The sequence below is a fragment of the Myodes glareolus genome, chromosome 13 (assembly GCF_982192425.1).
Source record: "Myodes glareolus chromosome 13, mMyoGla1.1, whole genome shotgun sequence".
Lineage (NCBI taxonomy): Eukaryota > Metazoa > Chordata > Mammalia > Rodentia > Cricetidae > Myodes > Myodes glareolus.
The window spans coordinates 23,236,788-23,263,478 of NC_142038.1; the positions used below are offsets into that span (position 1 = coordinate 23,236,788).

General features: G+C 44.8%; 1 protein-coding gene across 11 annotated transcripts in view; it reads right to left on the bottom strand.

Annotated features, from left to right (window-relative positions):
• The window catches only part of Nedd4l (NEDD4 like E3 ubiquitin protein ligase), a 325,219-nt gene that overhangs the window by 106,093 nt on the left and 192,435 nt on the right, over window positions 1–26,691 (bottom strand). For 3 of the 11 annotated variants that reach the window (XM_087895984.1, XM_087895983.1, XM_087895982.1), the window contains exon 1: window positions 24,361–25,473. The exons of 7 other annotated variants lie outside the window; for them this stretch is intronic. In XM_087895984.1, the coding sequence (XP_087752110.1) occupies window positions 24,361–25,458 (1,098 nt within the window). In that variant the 5' untranslated portion in view covers window positions 25,459–25,473. Of the gene's footprint in view, window positions 1–9,951; window positions 10,096–24,360; window positions 25,474–26,691 lie in introns of those variants that run through there. One more of the 11 variants, XM_087895990.1, reaches the window with a different exon arrangement.

The window sequence follows — 26,691 nt, forward strand, 5'->3', positions numbered from 1 at the left end:
AAGTTTAGTGGTTAAAGCAGTCTAGACCCAGGAAGGAGGTCTGGAGGAGGGGCTGTCTGGACAGGTTGTGGGCACATCTGGGGGGTCTTTATGATGATTATATAAATTGAAGTGGACAGAGTCAGGCATCATTACCTGTACAGGGGATCCTGTGTTGAACAAGAGTAGACTGAACGTGGCTGAGACCTTGATGTACACATTAATTTATTGCTCTGTGCTCTTAACTGGCTATGATGTGACTGCCTGCCCCCCATGTTTGCCACTTCAACTTTTCCAAATGAAAGGCCATAGTCTTATTTTAACAGAGCCACAGAAAAGGAAATGGAAACAGAGTCGGGACAACCATCCTCTATGGCTTCCCTAGGCCTTCTCTCTGCGGGAACAAGCTAACGAGAGAAAAACTGCCACGCATGTAAAGGCAGACAGTACCAGTTGGTACACCTCAGGGCATTTTTACTCATGATTCAGCATTATAAGGGAATGTTATCACTATCAGATCCTAATGGAATTTTCAAATATCTAAATGAAACAACAACAGCAAATTCAGTTAAAACAAACAAACAAACAAAAAATAAACCACCAATTGGGGGCATGGCTCAATCTGTAAAGTTCTCTGTGCTCAAACATGAAGATGCAACTTTGAGGCACCCAGCACCAATGTAAAAAGCCTGGCATAGCAACTGTGCCTGTTACTCCAGTACTAAGGGGGCAGGAAGCATGGCAACTGTGTCTGTTACTCCAGTACTAAGTGGGCCGGAGACAAGCAGATCTCAGGAGCTCACTGGTCAGCCTAACCGAATAGATGTGCTTCAGGTTCAGTGAAAGACCTTGCCTCAAAAATAATGAGGGGTTAAGAAGAAAGCTCAGTGGGTAAAGGACACTGGCTGATTCACGATACAAGTCTGATAACCTGAGTTCAATCCCTGGGAGCCACATAAAGATGGGAAGAGAGAACCAATTCCAGACTTGGTCCTTGACCTCCATTCATGCACTATGGCATGCTTGACTATGCACATACACCATGTAACACACACATACACACACACACACACACACACACACAAAATTAAATTACATTAAAAATAAGGTGGGGTGGAACACAGGAAGATGCCAAATCTTGATTTCTGGCCTCCACCTGGACACACACCTTTGCATATATTATATACCTGCACAAACATATACTACACACATGTACACAAAACTAAATCTAAATTTGGAGCTGGTAGGATAATGGTGGTAGTCTGAATGAGTATGGCCCCTGTAAGCTCTTATGCGAATGCTTGGTCTGTAGTTGGTGGGCTGTTTTGGGAAGGAGTAGGAGATGTGGCCCTTTTGGAGGAGGGGTACCACTGGGGGTGGGTTTCAAAATCCCCCATCATTCCCATGTTGTCTCTCTGTCTCTCTCTTCCTCTAACTTCTGGATAAGATATAAACTCTCAGCTACTTCTCCAGCACCCTGTCTGCCTGCTGCCTGGTTCACAGCCAGGATGATTGTAGACTAACCCCTTAAAACTACAATTAAACTCCCAATTAAATGCTCTCTTTCGTAAGTCGCATTGGGCACGGTTGTCTCTTCACAGCAATAGAACAGTAGCTAAGACAACAGTACATGAACCAAAAATAACTTATTATGAAATTTGTTGTATTTCTCTGTATCCTCCCCATAGTGATCTTCATTAAACTGAGGGCTAGGATCACATTTGGGAGTTACATTCTCTTCACTGAGGCAACACGTGCTGAAGACCTCTTTCTTTGTGTCTCAAATGGCCTCTTTCCATGGACTAAGTTTTATATTTTGCTTTCCTTACTATACTGATACCCAGTTCACAAAAGCTTCCAAATGGAATCAAAGAGAAGAAAGAATCTACATGGAAAGAAAAACCTCAGGGAATGATCATCTTTCCTGGGTGAGCATCTCAAACAGTTGAAGCCCTGGAATAATTACAGCTTCTACTCGCTCTCCCCGTGAGCATACACACTGCTAGCTGGGGATGGACACTTAGTGAGACACCAGTCACCTAGGTAGAAAGTGGCAGAAACACAGGCTTGAGGATGTCAAGGGCAGCAATCAGCATTATTCACTAGCCAAGAGGATAAAGGTAATCAAGCACTGGCTCACATACCTGATGCTGAAGGATACTTTCCATCTCAAATTCCAGAGAGCATGCCATCAACCTAAGGAAATACCCCAAGAAGGCAAAAAAAGCACCAAGTTCCTCATTTCTCTAAGCAAATGGGTTTTAGAATTCCCAAATTCAACTTTGTGTTTCACCTTCTCTAACTGCAAGTCATGAGTCACAGCTTGCGGATGAAGTTGGCGGTAGAATAAGAATGAGCTCATCAGTCCCAAAGGCCAGATTTTTGAGTTGAAAATCACCTGGCCACAGACCTATTTTCAGGTCAACTTTCATGTTAGCTGTCGAAAGAAACTATCAAAACGGACTCCAAATTGCAAAGAAATCCCTTACTGGTTCTTGAGAGTCTCGTTTTGCTACTTCAGATATCAAAGTGAGTCATGAAGTCCGTTCTGCGGCACCATGGCGCAGGGGCACTTCTGTAACTGAGCTTCAAAGGTGAGAGGACTGTGTTTTCTTACAATTCTCCTTCGAAGAAGCGGTTCATCTCTATTACCACCTCCCATTAGCAAAAGACCAAGTGGAAGTAGGGCAGCGGTGGCGCATGCCTTTAACCCCAGCACTCGGGAGGCAGAGGCGGGCGGATCTTTGGGAGTTTGAGGCCGGCCTGGTCTACAGAGCGAGTGTCAGGACAGGCTGCAAAGCTACACAGAGAAACCCTGTCTCGAAAAGTCGAAAGACCAAGTGGAAGAGCTCCGTTCCCACTGGAGAGACTAGGGCAGTGGTGAACAAGAGTGCCACGTATGTGGTCAACCTAGCCAAACAAAGATCTTAAACACTCGAAGGAGCCATAGACTTCAGAACAATCCATGCATCTATAAGGACTAGAGCTGAGTAGCTCTAGGCAAGGAGTTTCTAAGAGCAGTTATGCAATCTATGAGACGTGACATCCCTTTGAAAAGCCCCAGGAACGTGTTCTTTCACACCCAAAGCCAAGGCGACAGCATTAGAACCTGCGTGAGACCCCACAACTTTGGTATTTTAAATTTCCTACACACCCAAACTTGGCATGAAGTTTAACAAGGGTACATCTGCAAGCTTCCAAACAAACCAGTGGAACACAGCCTCTTAGAAGGAGTCCACTTACTGGAGACATCAAGGGCACACAATTTCAAGATTCAGAGCAGTGGTAGGAAGCATTCTTTCAGAAAAAAAAAAGTATGTATCTTAGTGAATAAATGTTCGATTTTGTTTTCCTAGAAGGTTTCCTAGAAGCGACCAATTCAATAAATCGTCAGTTTCAATGAGAAGTCTTCTCTGCTCAAAGCCAAACTCAGAGCTTTAAACTATACAGCTCCTGACTTTGAACTCTATCAACATGAATGTCAGGGAGAGAAAGTACAAGAATGCACCAAGAGTCCACATGGGGAAGGCAAAGGGGCATCTGTACCTGTGTCCAACTGTGCAGCGGCTTCGCTCTCCTCTCCTTCCCATGTCACCTTGTAGACTCAGCCACGAGATTCCTGAAGGTCTGTGCCATCCCTCTCCATAGCAACAGGGTTATAATTAAACAGACTATCCAGACACAGTCTAGGAAATATTATAGCCTGTAAACTTCAGTTATATAAAAAGCCGTTTAAAGAAATAAAATTGTTTGACAAGCCAATCTTGCTGAAAATACAAGAAAAAAATATATAGTGTGTGTGCGTGTATATTTGAAACAGGAATTCTCTGACAAGAAAATATTAAAATACCGAACACTGTCCCAGGCGTGAAGACATTAATGGGACTCTCCCAGTATGCCTACAATCCTCTCCTACCACTGGCAACTACAGTTCCACAGGTTTTCATGTCAGGAGATGACATTGTAGGGGTATGATAAGGCCAGACAGCCCACAGTGTTTGCACAGCCCCTTCAGGCTAGAGTTGCTGATGAACCTCTAGGGCTACCACATGAGAGATGTTTGCTAAAAGCTACTTCCAAGAAATACAACCAAGAACGAAACAGGAGGACTCCAACTGCATTTGACTGAAGACAGAGTCAGACACCATCGTGTCTGGAGGCCACCAACCTTTTCCCCAGGTGATTGTTTCCATCTCGCTCATGGGCCTGCCAGCCAGGATCAGGGAATCCACACAAAGCATATTGATTAAGCTACAAGTTTGCTAAGGCTGATGTAAACTACTACAAGTTTGCTAAGGCTGATGTAAACTACAATGTACATTGTGCCTCACTCAGAGAGGACAGACAGCTCAGAACAAAAAACAGTAACAAAAGGCCTTCTCTTTTGAGTCAAGATCAAAACCTTGCTGTGGAGATCCTGCCTCCACCTTCCAAGTGCTGGGGTTGCAGCTGTTGAGGTTATGTGGTACTTGGGATCCAGTCTAGGGTTTCAAAAATGATACAGAGACGCACAATATCAATCGAGTCACCTCTCCGGTTCCCCAGAGTACCTTCAATCGGTTTCCAGAGCTGAGCAGCACACTAATGCTGATGCACTGCACGGGGAGTCTCGCCATTTCTACCTGAGACATACTACCTAAGTGCAAAGCAGTTAATTACGAAATTAAACAATACATATTTTTATGGTTACTAACCATCAAAAACAGTAAAAAAAAATGTAATAAGGACATTGTCTGTAGAGCCTTGGCTCTAGCCCTGGGATTGAAGCTATAAACTATAAGTTTCATGGTCCCATTTGAGCTATGAGAAGGTTGGCCTTGAGTCAACAGCCATGAACGTCCTATAGTGATCTGGGACAGACAGACTGTCACCAGAGAGGTGAAGAGTTACCCTATTAGCAAGACATCTGGCTGGACAGTCAACTTGACACTCTTCCACCTCAGAGCATAAGGCATGCCCTTCTCCCCTCCCCTGTCCTTCCCTCCAGAACAGGTCTGCTGTTCAAGCAGAGGAGGCCTTCCTTGGGGCCTCAGGGAGAATCCTGGAATAGCCTTTCTCTGTTTTATTCATTGCTTATGTTTTTACCAGGACACTATCCCCACCTCATTTCTTAACACTTCTCAGATCAACTGCTCAGAGAACTCAAGGCTAACATAATTTCCCTTTGCATCTCAGCGCCTTCCTGCATGCTCACGAACATACATTATCACCAGTGTTCATTCTCTCCTGGCTCCCCAAAGCCACGTGTAACATGGGGGACTGAGAGCCCAGCACTGGATACTCCCCAGGGAGACATAGTCCCCACTCAACAAAATCTCATAAACTGAAGAACTTGGGTCCCTCCCCCCCGATCACATTAGCTTCTAAAGGTGCCCATTGCTCTCAACAACTGGCTGCCCGCAGCCACAAAGTGCTGGAATCAAACTGGACTATTCAATGACATCATGTGGTTGGTCTTCCTTTAGTGTAACTCCTCAGATCTCTCGGGCACCGTGGTTCTCAGTCTTCCAGGGCTGTGACCCTTTACTACAGTACACCTCATGCTCTGGTGACCCCAACCACAAAATTATTTTCGCTGCTACTACATAACTGTAATATTGCTACTGTTATAAATTGTGATGTAAATATCTGATCTGCACGACAGTTGATATTGACCCCTGTGAAAGGGTCACTGGACCCCCCAGGTTGAAAAGCGCTGGTCTGGTGATTTACCTTTCTCTAGCAAGTGTTTCACTAACTCTATAATCAACCACATTGTAAACATTCGCTTCTTCGTAGATCTGAACTCTATCTCATCTATTCCTTAAAAGAAACGCTAGTAAGTGTTGACATTTCACAAACAGGAAGTGGAGTCAGAAAACTCAAGGCACAGCAACGCCTGGGGATGTCAGTGGCAGAAAATGTCTCTCAAAAATAGATTTTCTTTACCATACCCTAACAGGCCATTTCTAAAGCTGCACACATAATGTAAACACTTAAGTATTAAATTTTCTCTTGTTACTGACTTGAAAAAGAACCCGCCATATTAAGTATCAGTATTAAAAAGTGTCCAGGGCTGGTGAAATGCTTAGTGAGTAAAGTCCCACAAAGCTGATCTCTGACCTCCGCACATGTGTCATGGCATGTGTATAAATGCACACACAAGTTGGGTGGTGGTGGCACACACCTTTAATCCCAGCACTTGGGGGGCAGAGGCAAGCGGATCTCTGTGAATTCGAGGCCAGCCTGGCCTACAAGAGCTAGTTCCAGGACAGGCTCCAAAGCTACAGAGAAACCCTGTCTCAAAAAACCAAAAAACGCACACACAATAAATACATAAATGTCAAAGAATTGTTGAAGTACCTAAAGAGGTCAAAGACTAAACCACCCCAGATGACAGTTAGGGTAAGCATCCTCAAGAGCTGGTCAGGAAATGCCACCTGGCCACTGTTGACCTCAGTGTCTGCAGGCAATTCTACGGGGCAGCCTGACTTGGGAGTTCCCCCACCCTCATGCATTCCCACCATCTCAAATAGGATGTCACTGACCAGAAGTCTCAGTTAGGAAACAGGTAGGTATAGCCCCAGGCTGTTTGGGTTGCTGTGGTGGGAAGGCTGGGTGTGGGCAGTGCCCCAACATGAAGCTGGTACTAGGAAGACTGACTCAGAGGCCACCCTGCCATTTCTGAGTGTCCATATCTGAGGACTGCACATATCCGCACTCTTGGGACGTGCTATTTTTTTTTCAAATTACTCAAAATGATTTTTTTTTTAATAAGGGAGGTTGAGAAAAACACAGGTGGTTTATCAGATGACATAGGGAAAAAACATGTAGGTATGATGTGACCTTGGCGGTGTCAAGACTCCACATGCACGTCTGGACTTTACAGTAAATGTAATTAAGTTAGACACTTCATGAGTCCCCTTAGAGCACCTTCTGTGCCACCGGGCTGTGGAGAGGGCTGTGTCCATAGACAGCCTCTCACTGTGCAAGAGAGCCTGTCTGAGGATCTGAGTGCCATCTACAGAACCCATGGAAAAAAGCTGGGCATGGTGATACATACTGGAAAATCCCTGGGCTGGGTGAAGTGGGGCAGAGACAGGTACATCCTTAAGGACTGCTGACCAGCCAGTCAGCTTGCTAGTCAGTCGAAGTCCTGTCTCAAAAAAGGTAGGTGACATCTGAGGAACCACACCTGAGCTTGACCGCTGACATAAATGTGCATACAAACACATGAGGGCAGGCATGCAGCACACAAATGTACACACGCACACACACACTTACTACAAAGGCATATAATTGAAAATGAACACTTTCACCTCTCTCTAAGCCGTGTTCTATGGCTGGAAGAGGTCCTTCCCACCTCTTCACAAGATCACACTCACAGAGCCCTGGGTCTCACCGCCTGAGGCTAAGAACACTTGTCTTCCTACAGCATCTAAGGATATGGCTGCTAAAGACTACAGTATCTGTCTTCCTTCAGCTGGGTAAGTCTATTCCTGATAACAAACACCCACTCTCTCAGTTTACTCGGGCCACTGCAGCTGTTTCTCAGCTGTCTCAGCCAAGTGTATCCCTGAGCTATGCTGTCTCCCCATCCTGTGCGTGGCTCCCCTCCTCCGGCTTCCGGGAAAACAGCTGTGCAAGCGCATCCCATCCCACGCACACTCAGGCTCACCTATGGCGGCCTTTGTTGGGAAGGAGAAGGACAGACCTCTCCAAGTGGAATGCTGCTAGCACGGTCTCATGATTGCCTATCATTAACAAACTATCTTCAAAGTAAAGGCCAAGCCCCATGGCAGCCCCTTGTAATCTTTCATCTATTGACAGACAGTATGTGCTTAATCCTCATCATTTCCATCCAAGCTGGCAACATTGGCAACTTTACTTATCCGCCATAAAGGTAGAGATGGCTGGAAGGCTGGAATTTCTCTATTTAAAAGAAAAAATTACTTTTTATTTATGTACACATAGATGCCCAGAAAGGCCAGAAGGTTCTCTGCAGCTGGAGTTAGAGGCAGTTGTGAGTTGCCTGACATGGTTGCTGGGAACTAAACTCAGCTTCTCTGGAAGAGCCACAAGCACTCTTGACCACAGAGCCATTTCTCTAGGTTCTGGATCTGTCTAAATAGCTAACCTGAGCTTGCCTCCAAGGCGGTTGGTTCCATAAAAGCAAGCACTTGCAAAAGCAGGAGGCAGAAGGCACAGGCTAAGCCAGGAAACAGATTCAGCTCAGCACTGTGGTATTCCCCTAGAAGGAAAGGGAGTCACCTCTTGATAGAAGGACAAGGAAGGTGCGATGTTTCTCTCTGCTTGTCTACACTGTCTTCACCTCCTTCTGAGACGGTTTGCTGTGTATCCCAAGCTTCCCCCAAATCAAACTTATGATGTGCCAAGAATGACTTTAAACGTCTCATCCTCCTGTTCTGACCTCTCAAACACCAGGATTACTGGCATGCGTCACTACATCTGGTTGGGACCCAGAGCTTCATGGCAAGCACTTTATGAACTGAGCAACATCCCTAGTCCATGATCCTATTTTGAATTTCATTGGTGACTTTCAAGGGTGACATGGATGTAATCTGTAATTATGGTCTTCTGGCTATACCGAGAACATAGAAGGAAGGCCAGGAAACCTATCATTTTGGCACAAAGAAAGAAAATTGCACAATTAAGGCTCACAGACTAGATAGCACAGTCGCTCAACTTGTTATGTAGCCATAATACCTGCTCTACAGCTGCCCAGGACACACACAGATGTTGGCATGCAAAGAATGTACGACAGAGAACAAACAAAAGGACTTTTATTTAATCCTAGAGACTGTAGGGGAGCCCTTACAGGTCCTTAGAGATGTCACAGGAGGGGCAAATACTGTAGGGGAGCCCTTAAAGATCCCTAGAGATGTCACAGGAGGGGCAAATCATGCTGCGCAGAATGTTAAGAGGAAACAGAAGGTCATTTCCCACCATTTGTAAAAGAAATTGTGAGAGAAAGAGACCTCTTAAAACCCAGGAGGAGAAACTAGAGTCAAGGCCTTTGTTACTCCTTTGGAAATGTGTCTGCTCTCTGTTTCTGAAGCAGCCTACTTTGGAGTCCATGGCTTAGCAGTCACTTGCTCTTCCAAAGGACCTAGCTCGGTTCTCAGCACCCACAGAGGGCAGCTCCCAACCGCCCATACCTCCAGGGGACCCAATGCCATCTCCTGGGCTCTCTGGACACCTGAACATACACGGGCTGGAATAGGCACTTACATAGCCACACACACACACACACACACACACACACACACACACACAAATACAAATAAATCTAAAATAGTTTTAGATTTAGAAAACTATTTAGAAATAGCCAGCTCTAGGTTAGAGCTATGTCTCAATGGTAAAGCACTTTTCCAGGGTGTGTGCGGCTGGGCTGTGTCTTCAGAACAAGAAATCAAAACGAAGACACCCCAAGCATCAGCGGCTTTTCTCTCCTTAGGCCTCAGAGCATCCAGGTCTTGAATCACTCAGAACGCCACATCTTATCGTCCCTCACACAAGGGAACACACTCTCCTACAAAGAGAGACCCCAGAGGGCCCACTATTTGCCCATATACCCGTAACTCCTGTCCACTAGCTTGGGTGACTCTTTTCCATGCCTCTCATACATCCAGCTCTTGCAGGCTTAGGACATCTGGACAGGCAGGTCACCTCTTCGTGATGTCACACAAGACCCAGGACGAGACTTCTCAGTGGATGGAAGCTCACAGGTAGCCCTTCCTCAAGGAGCCTCCACAAGATTTCCTGTTTCTACTTCCTGTCCACTTTCCTGGGCACATGCGCGAAAACACATAGGTAGCTATTTTACTTAGGAGGGTCTCGTTACTACTTAGGAGGGTTGTTTATTTGAAACAACCATAGTGCCCCAAACCCGCCCTTCTGTCTTATTTAATACTTGTATCTCCATGGACTTCCCTGAGGATGTATGTCAAAGGGATTCAGAAATAGGCTGACCCCTGTACACAGGTAGCCACGGCAGGAGAGCCATCAGTTGTCCTGGCCTCAATTTCATTCTTTCTTCATGGTTGTTTGGATAGGTGGAGGCTGAATTAAATATCCATTTCCTTTTGGCAGGAGCAATGCACAGTTTCTCCGTACCTATAATAGTTTAGAAGTAAACATTTACTTAAGTTTTACTCTTCAGTGGAGGGACTCATGACCAGTACAGACTTGAAGTCTCTGTTTAATAGAATTAACTGTCAAATCTTAACACAAATAAATCCAGAAAGAAAAGATATCAATGTTCTCAAGTAACACTGACAGGTATAAAGTCTAAGACATGCAAAGTATTTGACGTTTTTCTATTTTTCAGAGATTCTGCATTTTTTTTTTTCCAGTTTGCGAATGATGCCCAGTGCACAGTAAGCTGCAGTCCTGGATCTGAAGTTAAAATTTGCTGACAATCTCATTTCAAGCACAGCCAAAATTAGCAACTAATTCCCTCCACACGCTTTATTAATAGACTCCCGAAACTCCGAGATTGGGGAGAGGCTCCGTCAGTGTTGCCGGCAAATATACAGTCGCAAGAGAAACACGTTCTGATATAATTATTACCAACAGACGACCTGATAACCCTGATGCGGGGACCTCTCACTCTCGGTTACAGTTTTGGGCTGGTGCTTAACAAGGGACAAATGCACAGCTGGCATGGGAGGTGGGAACCCTAGCGCTAAAGCTGATCACAACCCCCATGACCCTGTTTGGTTTAGATTATAATCTCCACAGTTTACACTGACCTCAGCCTTCTTGAAAAAGGCTACTTAGTATGAGTTATTTTAAATTCACTTGGGGTTGAGGATGTAGCTCAGTTGGTGAAATGCTTGCCCAGCACTGTATATGCTGGGCACAGCCAGGCACATTTATGATCTCAACACTCCGAGTTGGAGGCAGGAAGACCAGGGATCCAAGACCAATCTGGGTCACATGAGACCCTGTCTCAAAAATAACAAATAAAATCATTTTAAAACTATTTGTTTTCTAGCATGTGTCTAAAAGAGTGACTTCAAATTCCATCTACTTGGGTTTAATAAAGACTAGAGAGAACAATTTTTAAGAAATACAGTCAGAGGAAAGGTAGCCATGACCCAAGAGTAATCTTACTGTGGCTTTTATAGAAGTGAGCAAACCTCTGCCTCTCCAAAGTCCTTTAACCCGAAGTCATAAAAAGAAAAGTTGCTGATGCTGGTCATCAAGTGAGCTATAAAATTTTTTTTAAAAAATATTTTTATTGATTTTTTCCCCAGGGCTTCTCCATTACAGTATGGTAGAAAATGCATTAATCCTGAATGGGTGACATTTCCTACATGGCAACAAAAAATATGAATTAAGATCTGTTTGCTGGCAACAGCTCAGCAGCTAGATTTGCTGCAGATTCAATTCTCAGACATCTGTAAGGAATCCCTGCCTCTTCTTTCAGAGGGAGCAGTAACCAAATCCGCTAATATTTATTTACTAAGCATTAACAAGGGTCAGCCACTAAAACTTGTGTTAAACGGGGACAAATGATCCTACTGAATCCCATCTTCTAAACACTCTCTTATGGCAGAGGTGCTTGGTGAAGACAAAGAGGGAGCGAGAAAAGCAGTCCAAAGAAAGGCAGAAGATGGCTGCGTGTACTTCCTTCGAAACCACTGCATTCTTCCTCCCAGCCTGTGTGCTCTTACTTCATGAACAGTATCACAAACATATCTCACCGCCTTCTACGTCCTCAGCAGGTGAGGAGCAGCAAATCACACGAGTCCACTGTTCTGAAAGCTGCAGGAAGTGTCCCTGGTTCAGCAGAGCACTGAGGAATGAGCTCTGGACGTCGAATATCACAGGGATCCGAGGGCATCAGAATAGCAAGTGTTTGCCTGTCTTACTAGCTCCACCATCATTTATCTGTATGTGTGTGTTTGTGCATGTGTGTGTGTGCATACGCCGTTCATGTGTGCACTGAAGTATATGTGTACGGAGGCCGCCTCAAGTACACTTCAGGTGTCACTCATCTTTTTAAACACAATCTCTTGCTGGCCTGGAGCTTCCTGAGTAGGTTAGGCTCACTGGTTGGGGACCACAGGGATCTGCCTGTCTCCTCATGTCCAGCTTTCTTCTATGGGTCTTAGGAATCTATTTACATCCTTATTTTTGCAAGACACTTTACCAACTGAACCATCTCCCTAGTTCCAGCTTTGCTAACAGATAAGCTCAATGATGTCAAGACTAATCAGATCATATAGATTATGTGTCACAAAGGTTACCTTGAGTAAAAGCCTTGGGACATGCATGGGACTGCCTACGTAGCATGGCATCAAAGAGAGCAATGTAAACATGTCAACTATTAGGCAATTTGAAAGCCAAGCTGCCTCTCCATGGTTCATTCAAAAAAGACTATCAATGGCCCAGATTTGGCCACAATTAAACCCCAAACATCAGGAAGAGGGTGGTTTGGGCATCAGGCCCACTAAGACCCAAACTCTGGTGTTACCTGCATATCTACCTTTGGACAAGGAAATACAATATCTGGTTCCAAAAAGTGACCCAAGGAACATTTACCGTCTCCTCTACTTTTAATATGTTGCTTCCAACAACAAAGAAGAAACCACTTTCCAACTCTGTCTGAAATTACAAAAATCTAACACTTGGCCTCTCCTTTCAAGAAGTGGAGTTTCAAAAGCCACAAAAATGTGCTCAGCTAATATTGACCGCAGGGAGATAATACAACGACCTGGGAGGAAAGGCATTTGTGCACAGGTTCTAACAGGCCAGACCGGCCTGGGCCTGGCTGGAGTTAGAACCCCACTTTCACTTAACGTCTTACAGTTGGAAACCAATGAGAAAATCAATCCTTTTACCTCTAAGCTATTCCAAGAGACAAGCTCTGTTATATGGACTTTGAAAAGATCCAACAGAACATCCTGTTGCCTTGAACGCATAGGCGTCACCCAGCTGTATCCTGAATTCATTCTGCGGAGCACATCCCTGTGTCCAGCAAGAGTGACCACATAACATGCAGACCTGTGAGTGACAAAGCCAGGTAAGAAGAGATGGCTTGTTGTCACGTCCATGGCAGCGTTGGCAGTTACATCAGCTTACCTAACTGTTCTCAGTCCTGACTGTACGTCAGTAACTCCACTGTGCTGTGGCTGGATTATGAAGTCTCTCCTAGATTCATGTGTGGTGACACTTGGTGCCCTGGTGGTGATGCTGGGAAGACTGGAAACCTTTAGGAGATAGAGCCTTGCTAGACGGAGGGAATGGGAGAGCAAGGGCAAGTTTTGAGATTTTCTACCCATAATACTTCCTGGTCATTTTCTGGATTCTGACTATGAATGAACGTGACCAGCGGCCTCCCACTCATATCTGCTATGATGGCCTAGATCCCCTTAAATGTTCATCAAAGAAAACCCTTCCCCCTTCAGTTGCTTCTTGTCCAGTATTGTCAAAGTTTGTTAGTTACAAGAAGAGTAACTAATGCACCCCTTTATTCCTTCATGGCCAAAAAACCCACTCTGGTCACAAGTCTGTTTTTTCATACTGAATAATCACAATAAAATTCTGTAAGTCTGATCAGCGTGGCTTGCAGCAGACCCTACCTCACTGGGAGTTAAGTGAGCAAACTGGCGAGCATATCAGTAAGTTAACATAAAATATATGTAACAAGTCACAGTGGCACATTCCTGTAACCTCAGTACTTAAGAGGCAGAGGCAGAGGCAGAGGCAGAGGCAGGAAGCTTGGGAGTTCAAGGCCAGCCTCAGTTATGGATCAAATTCCAGGCCAGTTTCAAAACTAGCACAAACACAGATTTTAAAAAAATCTGGTGGCCAGCAGTTTATAGAAAACAAAATGTTACTATGTAACCACGTCTGCTCTGTTGGACCATTTAAACACCATTTTGAATACAGGATGGACAATGAAATAACCATTCAATATGCTTGGAAACACTGGCATGAACAGAAAGTTTTCCTAAGGGTTCTAAAGCAGCATGGTATGAAACTTTAGCCCTCCAGTCTATAAATACTGCCATTATTGCTGTCTGCCCCCAACAGGCCCTACCTCCCACTCTGTCCCTTCTTCCCCACTTTGGCAAATCTTCCTGCATCTGTTTTGCTTGGCAACACACATCAGCATTCCAACAGATGTCACCTGGCCACTGACTGCAGATTGCAACACACTAGGCAAAACAAGAACTCTGTGCAAAGGGAAAACAACACCCAGGGAGGTTCCTGTGACAGGAGGCCCTTGACCTGTAGACACAGGGTGGGTAAGAGAGGAAGCCGGCTGTGTATTAATCTCTCACCCCATTGTGCCCAAGCCTGCTGCAAGAATGCTCTCAAGCCCCATTATACCTAGTGAGAGGTTCCTCCCCTGCCCCAGGACACCTCCTTTCCCACACAGAACCTCTACATGAGACAGGGCCGGTTCTTCAGGCACAGAAACAAGCATCAGCAGGCTTCGGTTACTTTATGATGCCCATGGGACTTCTGTGGAAATCATGTTGTCTATTTGTCCCCTTTCTGTAAGTACACATTCTGAGGAATATTTCAGTAGCTCAAAGGAGCATCTACTTCCTCAGCAGTCACTCCAACGTCCCCCTCGCTTATGTCTTCCCCAGTGGATCCAGACCGTCTGGGTGCCCACCCTCAGATCCTCAGTGGACCAAGAAAATATGTGACAAGCAGAAAATGAACTGATGACCCAGAACCCGAAGGAAACATTCTAAACCCTGCTCCCAGAAAACGCTTCTGAAGGGCCTGCCTCACCCTGGGGGTGAAGCTAGCAGGATAAATGAGCTATTTTAAAAGCTATAGATCGACTTTGTAGCCCACGCATTATTCATCAATGGACAATATGCCCCATAATAAAAGCAGCAGTCTGCAAATCAGAAGCTGACTCTCTGGTGCAAAGCTGCAAAAATACATCCACCCACATCCTGGCATGACACAGGCAGCCGAAAACATCTTGAAATAACACTCCCTGGAGGAGCATACAAGCTCCCCATTTTCCAGGCACTGCAAAATGAAAATGGCAGGCTAAATGCTGAGGTGAGATGACCTCCTCAGAGAACTGATGATCATCCCTGGTACTCGAGAGAATAACTGGGGATAGGAGAAGAGTTGGAGATAGCAATGTAACTCAGGGAACAGTCCCTTCCATCCTTGAAGGGGACGTGAGCTTACAACAGCCTCCCCCCATGGCTCTCAGGTTCTATTGCCTTGAACACCCTTAATGTAGTGGCCACTATGGTCCATCTCTGCCCCACTAGAGTCCTTCTATGGCCTTTCATATCCATATGCTCCATTATCTGTGCACGCCATAATGATGCTACTTCATGGTGGGCTCTATACACCATCTATGAAGTTTACCTTTAATTGTTAATGACACAATCTAGACTTGGTAAGAAACTCAATGAGGAGCTGTCTAGATGAAGTTGGCCCATGTGCACATCTATGTAGTTTTGTCTTGAGTGATAAGAGAAGACAAAGTCCTCTGTCTGGGTCCTGGATTGTCTGAACTGAGTGCTAAGCATGCATGCATTCATTTCTCTCTGCTCTTGTCTTGAGTTTCTGCTTCTATGACTTCCCTGCAGAGATGAACTGTCAACTTGAATTGTGGGCCAAATGAAACCTTCCTCCCCTAAGTTACTTTCTGTCAGAGGATTTTTATCACAGCAACAGGAATGACACCAGAATCTCCCCTCGTGCCCCTCCACGTGCACCTCCTTGCCATTCCTGTATTCCTGAACTGTACTTGGCATTGAAGCCCTTTGCACGCACTTGTCCATCTAAAACATCTCCTCCCAGCTATTGACTTGATGTGCTCTGCATCACACAAAGTGGCTTTCCTTGGCTGCCTCATGTGGTCCCTGCCCTGGTTCCCCTTTTGTGACTGTCATTATCTTCTCCTATGCTCATCTTTGCCCCTGCTGGCAAAGGTTTGGTTGGTTCTGCTCCCAGCTGTGGTCCCAGAATTTGGGATGGTACCTAGCTTGGAAGAAGAGTTTCTGAGTTCACTTAACTTTCTTTTTATTTTTTAAAGTTTTTTTTTTATTTCATTGAGCTATACATTTTTCTCTGTACCCCTCCCTCACTTAGCTTTCTTATTGGTCTTTGGAGGATCCTTCTGAAGAGTCCTACCTGTTTGTTCAAGAAGACAGTCTCATTGGTCAGAAAAAGAGGTTTTAGAAAAGGTTTGAATAAATATTATGACTACACGAGTCAGAACAACATAACCAATTCTTTCTCCCATGGCATCTAAAATACTCCAACAAAACAAAGGCACTGAACTAGAGACCAACACTTAGAGCCATCCGGGATTTTTCTGCTTCATCACCAGGACACAGACACCACGTGTAGAAGTGCATTGCCTGGACTCCTCCTGGTAGGCTAACCCTTCAGTCCTCAATGGCAAGTGGCAAGTGAGAAAACTGCGACTATGGATTTTCTACCATTGACTTAAAAAACCATTGACTTAATATATATATATATATATATATATATATATATATATATGTACATGTATATAAAATACATTCTTCTTTCAAAATTTCATAGTTAGTACTTTACCAAAAAAGGTTTCAACCCTTACCTTCACTCACCCCAGACTCTGGTATTTTCTAGATTAAGCACCTATGTACTTTCACCCCCATGATGAAATACTGACCCCTTTGAATGTACCTTTTTATAAGCTGCTTTGTTGCTGTGTGACAAAACTTTCTGGGAAGACCCTACACATCTGCTCACTATTGATAGGGAACCCATGCCAGACCAAAGTACAGATACTATCAAAGTTTAACTTGGTGAATCAGTTGATTACCTACAGGAGCAGAAAACACTCAGACAGCAAAGCCCACCCCAACACAGGTGACAGCTCATTAAAGCTGGGAACCTGGAGCATACTGCACAGCCTGCAGGCAGTTCAAGTGGTCTTTTTGAATTGACTTGCTTAGTCTAAACCTCTTCCAGGCAGATGGTTTGGTCTGAGTCTTCCTTGTAGCTTTGCTTGTCTGAGAGTGAGTCTCAGCAGTCATTATTACTTACTCTGGAAGGTAAGGGCCTAGTGAATCTGATCAGTTTCAGGGACTTCCTGAGGCTATTTGAATTGTTTGCCTTCCTGTTTAAGGAGCTTTCCTGCAGGATGGAATGTTTTAATTTCAAGAGTAAATTGTTATACAGCACAAGTCCATCAGTCACACCTCCTCCTGGGAGAGGCAGAAACCTCAGTGACATCATAGTCCCTGGGTCAGTACCTACAGGGCCAATGTGGCATCTCATTTTCTCAGTGTCCCTGTGTTGCATCAGAAAAGTTCTCTGAGTGTATCCGGCTATTATGGGCAAGGGCCACCCCATGTCACCTGAGCATCTCTTCCATTCATGAACAATTCCTGCTTTTATAGGAAAATGAACCATTCATCAGGGATCAAGATGGCCCTGTGCCCCCTGAACTCCAGCTATGAAGTTTAAAATAGCTATTTAACTTCTATCTCTTTTAAAACTATTTCTGCCAAGATGCAGTTAACTGCATTCCTGTGGCCTTCCCAGACAATAAAGTCTCAAAACTCTTAGGGAAATGTCTCAATTGCATTTTCATAATTGGCTACCTTGGGGTAACAGGTCTTCATCTGATTGTAATAGGGATTTGGGGGGTGGGGACTTGGCTTTAAAATATAAAAAGCTTTTTAAAAAGCCCCAAGTTTAATGGCAATATGTATAAAGGGAACTGTTATTTAATAAGAATTAAAATACCAAAGTACTTTAATTTCAGGAAGACATTCTTGTGATCAGGATTTTAAAATAAAAAAAGACAAAAAAAAGCCCAAACAAACAAACAAAAAAACCACCACAACAAAAACTAACCAACCAAAACCAGACAAACTACCAACTGACTTATTCCACATATGTGAAAGCAGAAATGAAAATTTCCAAAATTCAATGTGATAAATACATGGAAGAAGATTTATTAAAGAGTTTTCATTTTCAAAGGGTCCTAGACATGACTGCTACTAGTGCAATACTCTCAGAACCTTCTCCCCCTTTATGTGAAGCAAAAGTAAGCCTTAGAAAGTGGAGGATAAGAGGAGGTGAGGGTGTGGTCCAGCATCAGTGGCCTTCTTGGCATCCATGTCACACCAAGTTCAACCCCGTCTCCTCAAAACAAAGAGAAAGCAAGCATGTCTTCATCAAGGCCTCTGCTTAGATTATAACTTCATTTCAATTAATGCTAACATTTCGAGCCACAGAACCTTAACCTTAGAATTTAAAAAACTAAATTTTTAAAAACCACTCAAAAGCCAGTTGTGGTGTATTACTTCCAACCTCAAATTCTCCAATTGTTAAGTGATATGATTTTATCAATATGGGGCTAAATCATCTGAAATGTTCACACTAAATTAAAATGGTTGAGATTGTATGCAATCTAATGCCTCTTTAACTGAGTATAAAACCATGATGGACAAGGCTTTATGTCGTTGTGAATCCATTTTAGTTAATAAAGAAAAGAAATGATAAATAAAATAATAAATATAAGAAGCCCAGAGCTGGTGATGATAGCCTACTACTCACTGGGATTACTTCTTTAAGGAAGTTAAGAGGTATCTTGGTTCTGTGATTTAACATCTGGCCTGAAATCAGAATTTGAAAAAGTTCTAGACTTTTGAGGGTTGGCTGGGGTAGGGAGGAGGTTAGAATTTTAATATGCATATTCCAATATTTTTATATATCTAAAATATGTACTCAACTCAATTATAAAAATTTGACCCAAAGTCACTTTTCTTCCTCTCTAAGTGATATATATAGATATAGATATAGATATAGATGTATATATCCCTGCATTCTAAAGGAACATGGAGAAGAACTCAAGAGATGAGATCATGAAGCATGGGCAAATGCACCATGCAAGGGTCATTGGATATATTTTAAAGGACTTCATTTCCCACATCTCTAGAATAAAAAAACAAAACAAAACACTATCCTCCTCTCAGGACCAGGGTGAATCAAGCACCTCTATACTTAAGTGGCCCCAGTACACAGAGCCCTTAGAAAAGGAGAGCTTCTGGTTTACACAAAATGATTCCAAGCTATAAACAAGCGAGAGCCTTGGAACTCCTGGTCACCTATAAAAATTAAAAAATAAAAAAAAAAGGGCAAACTAGGATTTCTGAAATGTGGAATTGCCTGGAGAAACGTTTATTTCTCTTGCTACACGATAGAATTCATCCTCTTTACTAATACTTAAACACTGAACAGTTTTGAAAGATGCATGACAGTTGTGCTTAGGAAACCAATACAAAGTTCTTCCTTTACAAAGTCGTCGTTCCTCCTCTAGCCCTACCCTCCCACCCAATTTTGCTGAGGAGTCCAGAGCTTCCACCATGCTACACTCTTTCCCTAGTACATTTCCAGTATCTCTGCTTCAAACCTGAACAACAATCACCAAATCAATAAATCGGGGCTCCTTTCACCTTACTTATACCTTGATCTCTCTGGCTTCCCGTAGCTAAGACTAGGGGCATCTGACCCCTAAGTCTCAGAACAGGCTACAGTTCTAGAATGATCCCCATCTAAGAAGCAGGCCTTTTGAAATTCAATCTACTCCACCCTCTATCCCCCCCCCCCAATTAACTTCCTGTTCAAACGTGGTGCTGCTAAGAGACACTTGGATCCAGGACACAGCTTCAAACTGGCCAGGACACAGGGACTTACTCTCAGGCCCACTCAGACGGGGCCACCTGTCTCACTTAAGCATATCCCCTCTGTAGCTCAGCTGGCTCAAGAAGGTCCAAGTGAAGCCATCAAGTGAATTAGGAAGAAAACGCCAGGACAACATCATGCATAATTACACAACGGACCCGAGAAAGGAGCATCTGGAAAACCCTTCAGCGATCTCACTCTCGCCATTTCTCCTTCGGTGCTCCATCCTTTTATGCCCTGAGAGGGGCAGGCATGACGGGTGGCTTCTTGCCTATGGCTCTCTTCCAGGCAGGTTGGACACTTCCATACCTCTTGTCTGAATTGTAACTCACATAATGAAGATTGGAACAGGCTAATAAATGTCTGAACGACCACTGGCCAGTTCCAGCTTGGGACTGCCAGTCTCCTGGCGTTTACTGAAGAAATTCAGTTCCTGTCGCTGTGTACTCAACCAACAATTTAAGCATCGTTTATGAGTTTCACCTTCCCTTACTATCGGCACTGTCCCAAGTTGCACAACTAGAAGTTTAAATAAAAATATGTGGTTAGAAATCTTTAGGTAAGCGCTTCCAGCAATAATATGGATTATTTTCATTGAAAGAATCTAGCTGGTGGCTTCAATGTGCACATGTAGGAGGACCATTCGGATTAGTGTTGACCACAAAAAAATACCCAACCAAACAGGACCAGGCAAGGGATATAATACTTTAAGATCATTCTCAAGGAATGACTATCTTTTGGCCTTATGAATCCCTATGAAGACATAGGTAAATGTATTAGTTTGTGCCATGAGATTAGAGATTGGCTTTAGAGACCTGGAAACTCCCCCTCAAGGCTTATCTGAAGTAAACACACAGCCAAAATGTTTGCAAGATTAAAAAAAAAAAACATTAAATAAAATCAAAGGCCCTTTACTTAACTCGGGGTTCAAGTGGTTAGGAAAGTCTTGATGACAGCAGGAAAGAATTAGGTGAGACACTGAGGTCCACATGTCCTCCCACGCCATCCGCACACCTGTCCTGTTTATCAGGACAGAATGCTCACAGGTACCACTTGGGTCCTGTGTCCAGCTCCTGTGCTGAAATAGCCTTACTTACTCTTAACTAGCAACAAGAATGACACTTTGCGGGAGCTTGGGAGGCACTGGACGTATTAACTGATGATGTCCCTGGCTCCAGAGCCAGCCAAGTGCCTGCCCAGGGCCCTAGCTGCCTCCTACCTCCAGGAGGACAGTGTGTAATGCTCCATGGTACACACCCAACTTTTCAGCAAGAATGTTGTATCACAAGGAACATTAAAACTGCCTTAAGGCTTAGTATGTACTGTGTGTGTGTGTGCACGTGTGTACTCTCATCATATACACATAAATCACTATACAATATGCTGCCATGCCTTTATCTAAAACAGAGGATTAACAGTGCCCCACAGGCCATTTGACACAGCCCAGTAAGACGACTATGCCCCATATCATACTTTCTGAGCAAAATAAGAATAAGACTCTTCAACTGTGAAGTGGTAAAACATGAGCGGTCACTCCAAGGACCAGCTGTCTTGGGTGACAACAGCCAGTGTCAGCCCCATGTGCTGCCTATACGTTTTTTTTAAGATATTGCTGAAAATAGTTGAGCTACAAAATCTGTTTAAAAGAAAACAAAAGTCAATTTTGGAATACAACTATCCCCTTTATTCATTACAATGTTTTTTTTTTCCAAATAAACTTATGGGTAAATTTTGATTGAATGTTTCTTATAGTTAAAAAAAAACCTAATATTAACTTTTTTTTTTTTTGTAAAAGCCTTTTCTCTGGGAGACACTCAAACTGAGATTTTCTCCACATAAAAGTATTTTTGCATATTCCTTTGTCATCCAGTGAAGTTCAGCTGTAGTCACAAAAGGCCACAGTGCTCTTGGAAAACCTGGGGAAGTGCAGGGCACCTGAGTTGGAAGGTGAGCCTCTCTATTCTGCTGCTGTGTGGGGGCAGGTGTAAGAACTCCTGCTTTTGCTCCTGGGTCTTCCTCCCTCTGTTTACTTATGAACCCCTGCGCCAGCAAGAAATTAAGAAAGTCCCAGTCCTTTTACGTAAGTAGGGTGATGTTATATACATGAAAGACCTTGAATACTTAATAATATCAATGGACCAGAAAGCTGGCTCCTCGGGGCTGGAAAATGAAGAACTCGGCAGTTCTGTGCATAAAGGGTGTTTGTGGAAGACAGTCTAACCTTCTCAGGATAACTCAAACACAGTCAAGTGGTTTATGACTAAAACAGTAACCAATTCATTAAGAGACTTCGACGAATGCCTCAGGCAGAGAGGATAAGTTCTAAGACCCTGGCGGTTTTTACCTTACTACAGCCGATGCCTCTAATGACAGATGTGCTTTGTAGAATGGTGGCCGCCTTGGGCCAGTCTAGTCTCACAGAATTCCCCGTAGTTTTCTCTAAGGATCTAACTAGTAAACATTTTTAGATTTGGTCACACCAGAATGTTTGGGAGGCACATTCAAAGACATGCTGAGCCACACTGTGGAAAAGGAATTCCAAATCAAAAGATTCTCTACATCACTCACACCCAGACTGGGTTATCAACTGTACTTAATTTTTCATTTAAACGAATGATGAAATGTCCTTAGACTAAAGCAGCCGGTATCTGAAACACTGACAGAGGCTAATGTCAGCCAGACTGTAGATGTGTCCAAGGGGATGTTTCCCTTCAATGTAAATAAGGTTCAGGCAGCTTCTGGCCAAGCCTAACACCCATGGTCCCTACGATACACATACAAAACCGGTGAATGGGCAGAGCTGCTGGCCAAGCCTAACACCCATGGTCCCTATGATACACTTACAAAACCGGTGAATGGGCAGATCACTCTGTCCCATCATCAGGTCTGCTTGCTTGCTTTTAAGGAAAGGCTTTTGCTTAAAAGAAAAGTTCCGGCTTGCCAAGCATGTGCTAATTATTGACATATCCAAAGTACATGCTTATGAAAAACTATTCTCTGGGTAGCACTTTGTCTCCAAGGCAAGCTCTTTGTTCCACAATGGGTTTCCTCAACATCATCAGTTCTCAACCTGTGGGTCACAACCCCTCTGGGAGTTGAATGACCCTTTCACAGGGTTCGCCTAAGACTCTCCTATATGTCAGGCATTTACATAAAAATTCATAAGAGTAGCAAAATTACAGTTATGAAGCAGTAATGAAAATAACCTTATGGCTGGGGTCACCACATGAGGAACTGTATTAAAGGGTCGCAGTTGAGAATCACTGCTCTCCATAGCTCTTGTAAGTTAGAAGAGCCCTTCTTAAAATCGTCAGAATTTTAGGATATATTATGATTACTTTTAAAATCCCATTAGAAATCCTAGACTGAGAGTTTGGTTATGTAACTGAATCCATCCTCAACACTGAGCATCAGGACTGCAGTTTTCAGTGGCCATCTCAGCCTGAGGAAAGCCACTTGAAACTATTTCACTCCTTGGGGTAGGCTCAGCAAACTACATTGTCAGAACTCACTAACCACAGTAGAGGAAAACTGTATTGGTTCAGACCAAGAAGAGGTACAAGCCTTAACGGATGTAAAGAAGCCTTTCACATCTGTTTATTCCTTTACAAGGATGAGAGGAATCAATGATAGAGGCATGATACTTGAATCACCAGAAACACTTCCAAACACAGGTCAATAAAGACCCACAGTACTCTAGGATACCAACTCAGCTACGTACTCTAAAAAGACGAGACACATTGAAACCCAAACAAAAAGGCCCACAGGCATCTCCTGATCATATCCCAAACCTATCAACCACATGAAGGAGGTTGTTCCTTGAGAAAAACACTCAATGAGTGACGGCTACCACAAGCAAACCTGACTGGTTACAGTTTCACAAGCTGCAGCGCCATCACGGGCTGGGCGGTCAGCAGCTGCCTTTCTGTACTCCATTTCACCGAAAGGCAGTGAGCAAGCACGCACATGCGGCGAAGCCAGAATCTGCTCTAAGGAGTCTGTTTCCGCAGCTGAAGACAGGGCACTATCCCCTATCAGCATCCCTGGCTTAGACACTCAAGTGGGCTGTGCTAAGTGACGCGGCTGTGAACCAAGGGCCCACCACAGCTTTCTCTAACTTTGTCTACTGCCGATCTGCCCACAAAGCACATCTTCTTCTGTCCCCAAATTAGAATAACCTACTGGCACGAAAACCAAAACAATCAATTTTACAATGAGGACTAATGATAATATTAGGAAGAATCAAGTACGTACTTGGTTAAGAGGCTCAAATGCCTCTCTCCCCAGCAGCCTTTTGGCTTTATCTGAGAGGTGTCAGGGGCTGTATTTGCAAACAAGGTTTCGAATCACTGCCAACATCAGCACATTTAGACACTGACTTGCTGTATAGCAGACTAACTTTAAGAAATATATTTTTAAAATTCTTCCATTCTAAACTAAACTAAACTAAACTAAAAAGGGTGTGTATTAAGCTTAGGATCCCAAAACAGATGGAGCGTCTTACATCAAAGACATACAGAAAAGGTATTTTCTGGAGGGCTACGAGCTTCAGGGACTGCTACCAAAATACTGGGATCCACTGACTCCAACAGGAAGGATATTCCCTCATCAGAGAATCAGGCTGCAAAATAAGCAAGCTTTCTGTGTTGGCCCGGTCCCTTCTGAGCCACTCTAACACGTGTACCTGTGACTTACCGGAGCACCAGCTTCAGGGTGTCCAGGACTCTTGGGAGTCTCCTCTTGGTTCTGGGGAGTTTCTTCTGGTCCCCGAGTCACAAGAATTCGGAAATGCTGCTGCCCTGCATTTTGATCCTGTCTGATCTTGAACATGCATCCGGGACTCTGAGGGGATCTCTCTGAATTTGTCCTGCGGATCTCCGGGACCATCCTACTGGCCCGAGGAGATGCTTCTGGAGTCCCTCGGTCTTCTGTGGGGCTCACCCGGCCTGCTCGGGGTTGGGTGGGGTATGAGGTGCTCCTCTCCAGCCGAATGCGCGGATACCTTACCAACCTGTCCCCCTTAGTGCCAGTGAAGCCAAAGTTGAAGTCACCGCCCAGCCCCAGAGCTCCTTGATGGGGCTGTTGCAGCTGAAAGACAAAGCAGCGCTTTCCGGAGCTCCCAGAAGCATCTGGAACATGCTGGAGGGACCAGCGTCTGGGTTCTGCTTGGCCATCCGGGCCGAAGGGCAGCAGCCGCACCTGGCGCACATCGGCACTGGAGGCTCTGTGCTGGATGCGCAGGCCTGGGGTGGCCTCCTCCGTATCCTCAGGCAAGCGGGGACACTGACCACGGTGATCACAAGTGCCGTTGATTAGCGTCCCCGGATCCCAGGCTGCCCTTGGAGGGGAGCTTCCAGGAGTGTCCACTGGAGAGGGCTCGGATGAGCTAATCTGAGCTGAGACCCTTGTGGCCGCGGCCTGGTCTCCGAGGTCAGCCTGGGCACTCGGGGGCCTGTCGTCAGGGCCCTCGGGTGGCCCGCAGCTGTCTGTGGCACCGTCTGCGGCCTTGCGCTGCAGCGAGATCTGCACTGAGGAGCTCCGAGTGGGCCTGGTGTCCACCCCGGTCAGGAGCTGCGGTATGAACATGGATGAGCTGCGCTTGAGAGCACCCACGCCCTCCTGCAGGCCACCGTCCTCCCCTGTGTTCTGGGTGAAGGGGTGCGGGCTGCTTCTCCGTGGCAGCGTGTGGAATGCCATGAAAAAGTCCTCTTCTCTCTCCTGGTCTAGAATCTCAGACTCGGGGGCCGTATTGCTGCGTCCAGAGCCAAAATGAAACCGAAGCCGATGGGCCATGGTGACCAGGGGGGCCAGGAGGGAGAGAGCGAGCGACAACACGCCCAGCAATGCCAGAAGTCAAAACCCAAAGACACCAACTCCAAGAAAAAGTGTCCCATCTGCCAAACTGTTAGCACTGCGGCACCAAGAGCGACAGATAGCAGAAATAGCCCAAGTGGCATGCAGCATTCCAGGCATGATTGGATAAGAGCAAAAAGCTCTCATCTACTCTGTGACAGAGGGTAGGATGGCCAGAGACACATGACCGCCTGCTCCCCCTCCAATGCCAGCTTCTGGACTTAGTGAAGTTTCCCCTCTCTTGCGGTCCCCCCCACCCCCCCAACAGCAAGAGCCTGAAACAGCACCTTCCCAGCTGCTGCTGTTCTGTCAGAAAGGGGCGGCCCAGCAGGGAGCTGGGGCAGCTGACTGAGGCAGCAAACACACGCACAGCTATGCCGCTGTAAATCTGACCCATCACTCACGGGGCAATGCTTTCCCAACTACCACAAGCACTAGGTCTCTCTCCTGCTGACGCCTGGGAGGCTGCATGAAGCACAGGCACTCGGAGGTATGTCCTCCACCTCCCCACCACACCAGAGAACAAGTAAAACAGAGCTTGGCTGCGGGGTGAACCTTCCCAAGCATCAAATGTTATGTTTCTGTTATGATATCACTACACTGCCATGAGGGAATGCAAAGTAATAAAATGTACTATAAATACGATTACACACCCTACGGAATTAGTGTCCCTTTAATGGGAAATAATTAGACCATGATCTACAAGTAACAAAATAGCCAAGGGAAGGCACAGGGGGCACAACACGGCACTGCCAGCTGTAAGCCTGGTCCAGCTCTTACTACTTACTATAAACATTCTGCATTTAAAGGGGGGGGGGGATGCCACATATAATATGATCACCTGAAACAGCAGTTAACAGAGAAAAGAAACCCAGCTGGAGAAAACAAATCTCCCTCATAACTCTCTCTCTCTCTCTCTCTCTCTCTCTCTCTCTCACACACACACACACACACACACACACACACAGAAAATTGAAGAGCAGTGTATGTGGGTTTCATAGTAATTTAACTTAAAAATCATACAGAAGAAAGGCCTGGAGCTATTTTCCCGGGAGAACACATCAGGATTACCACAAGTTGGGTCATAGACCTAAAAATCTTGCCGTCTGCAAGGAGCCAGGAAAAAAAAAATAGCTAAGAACTGAAAGTGAATGTCCAAAAAATTGTCAGTGG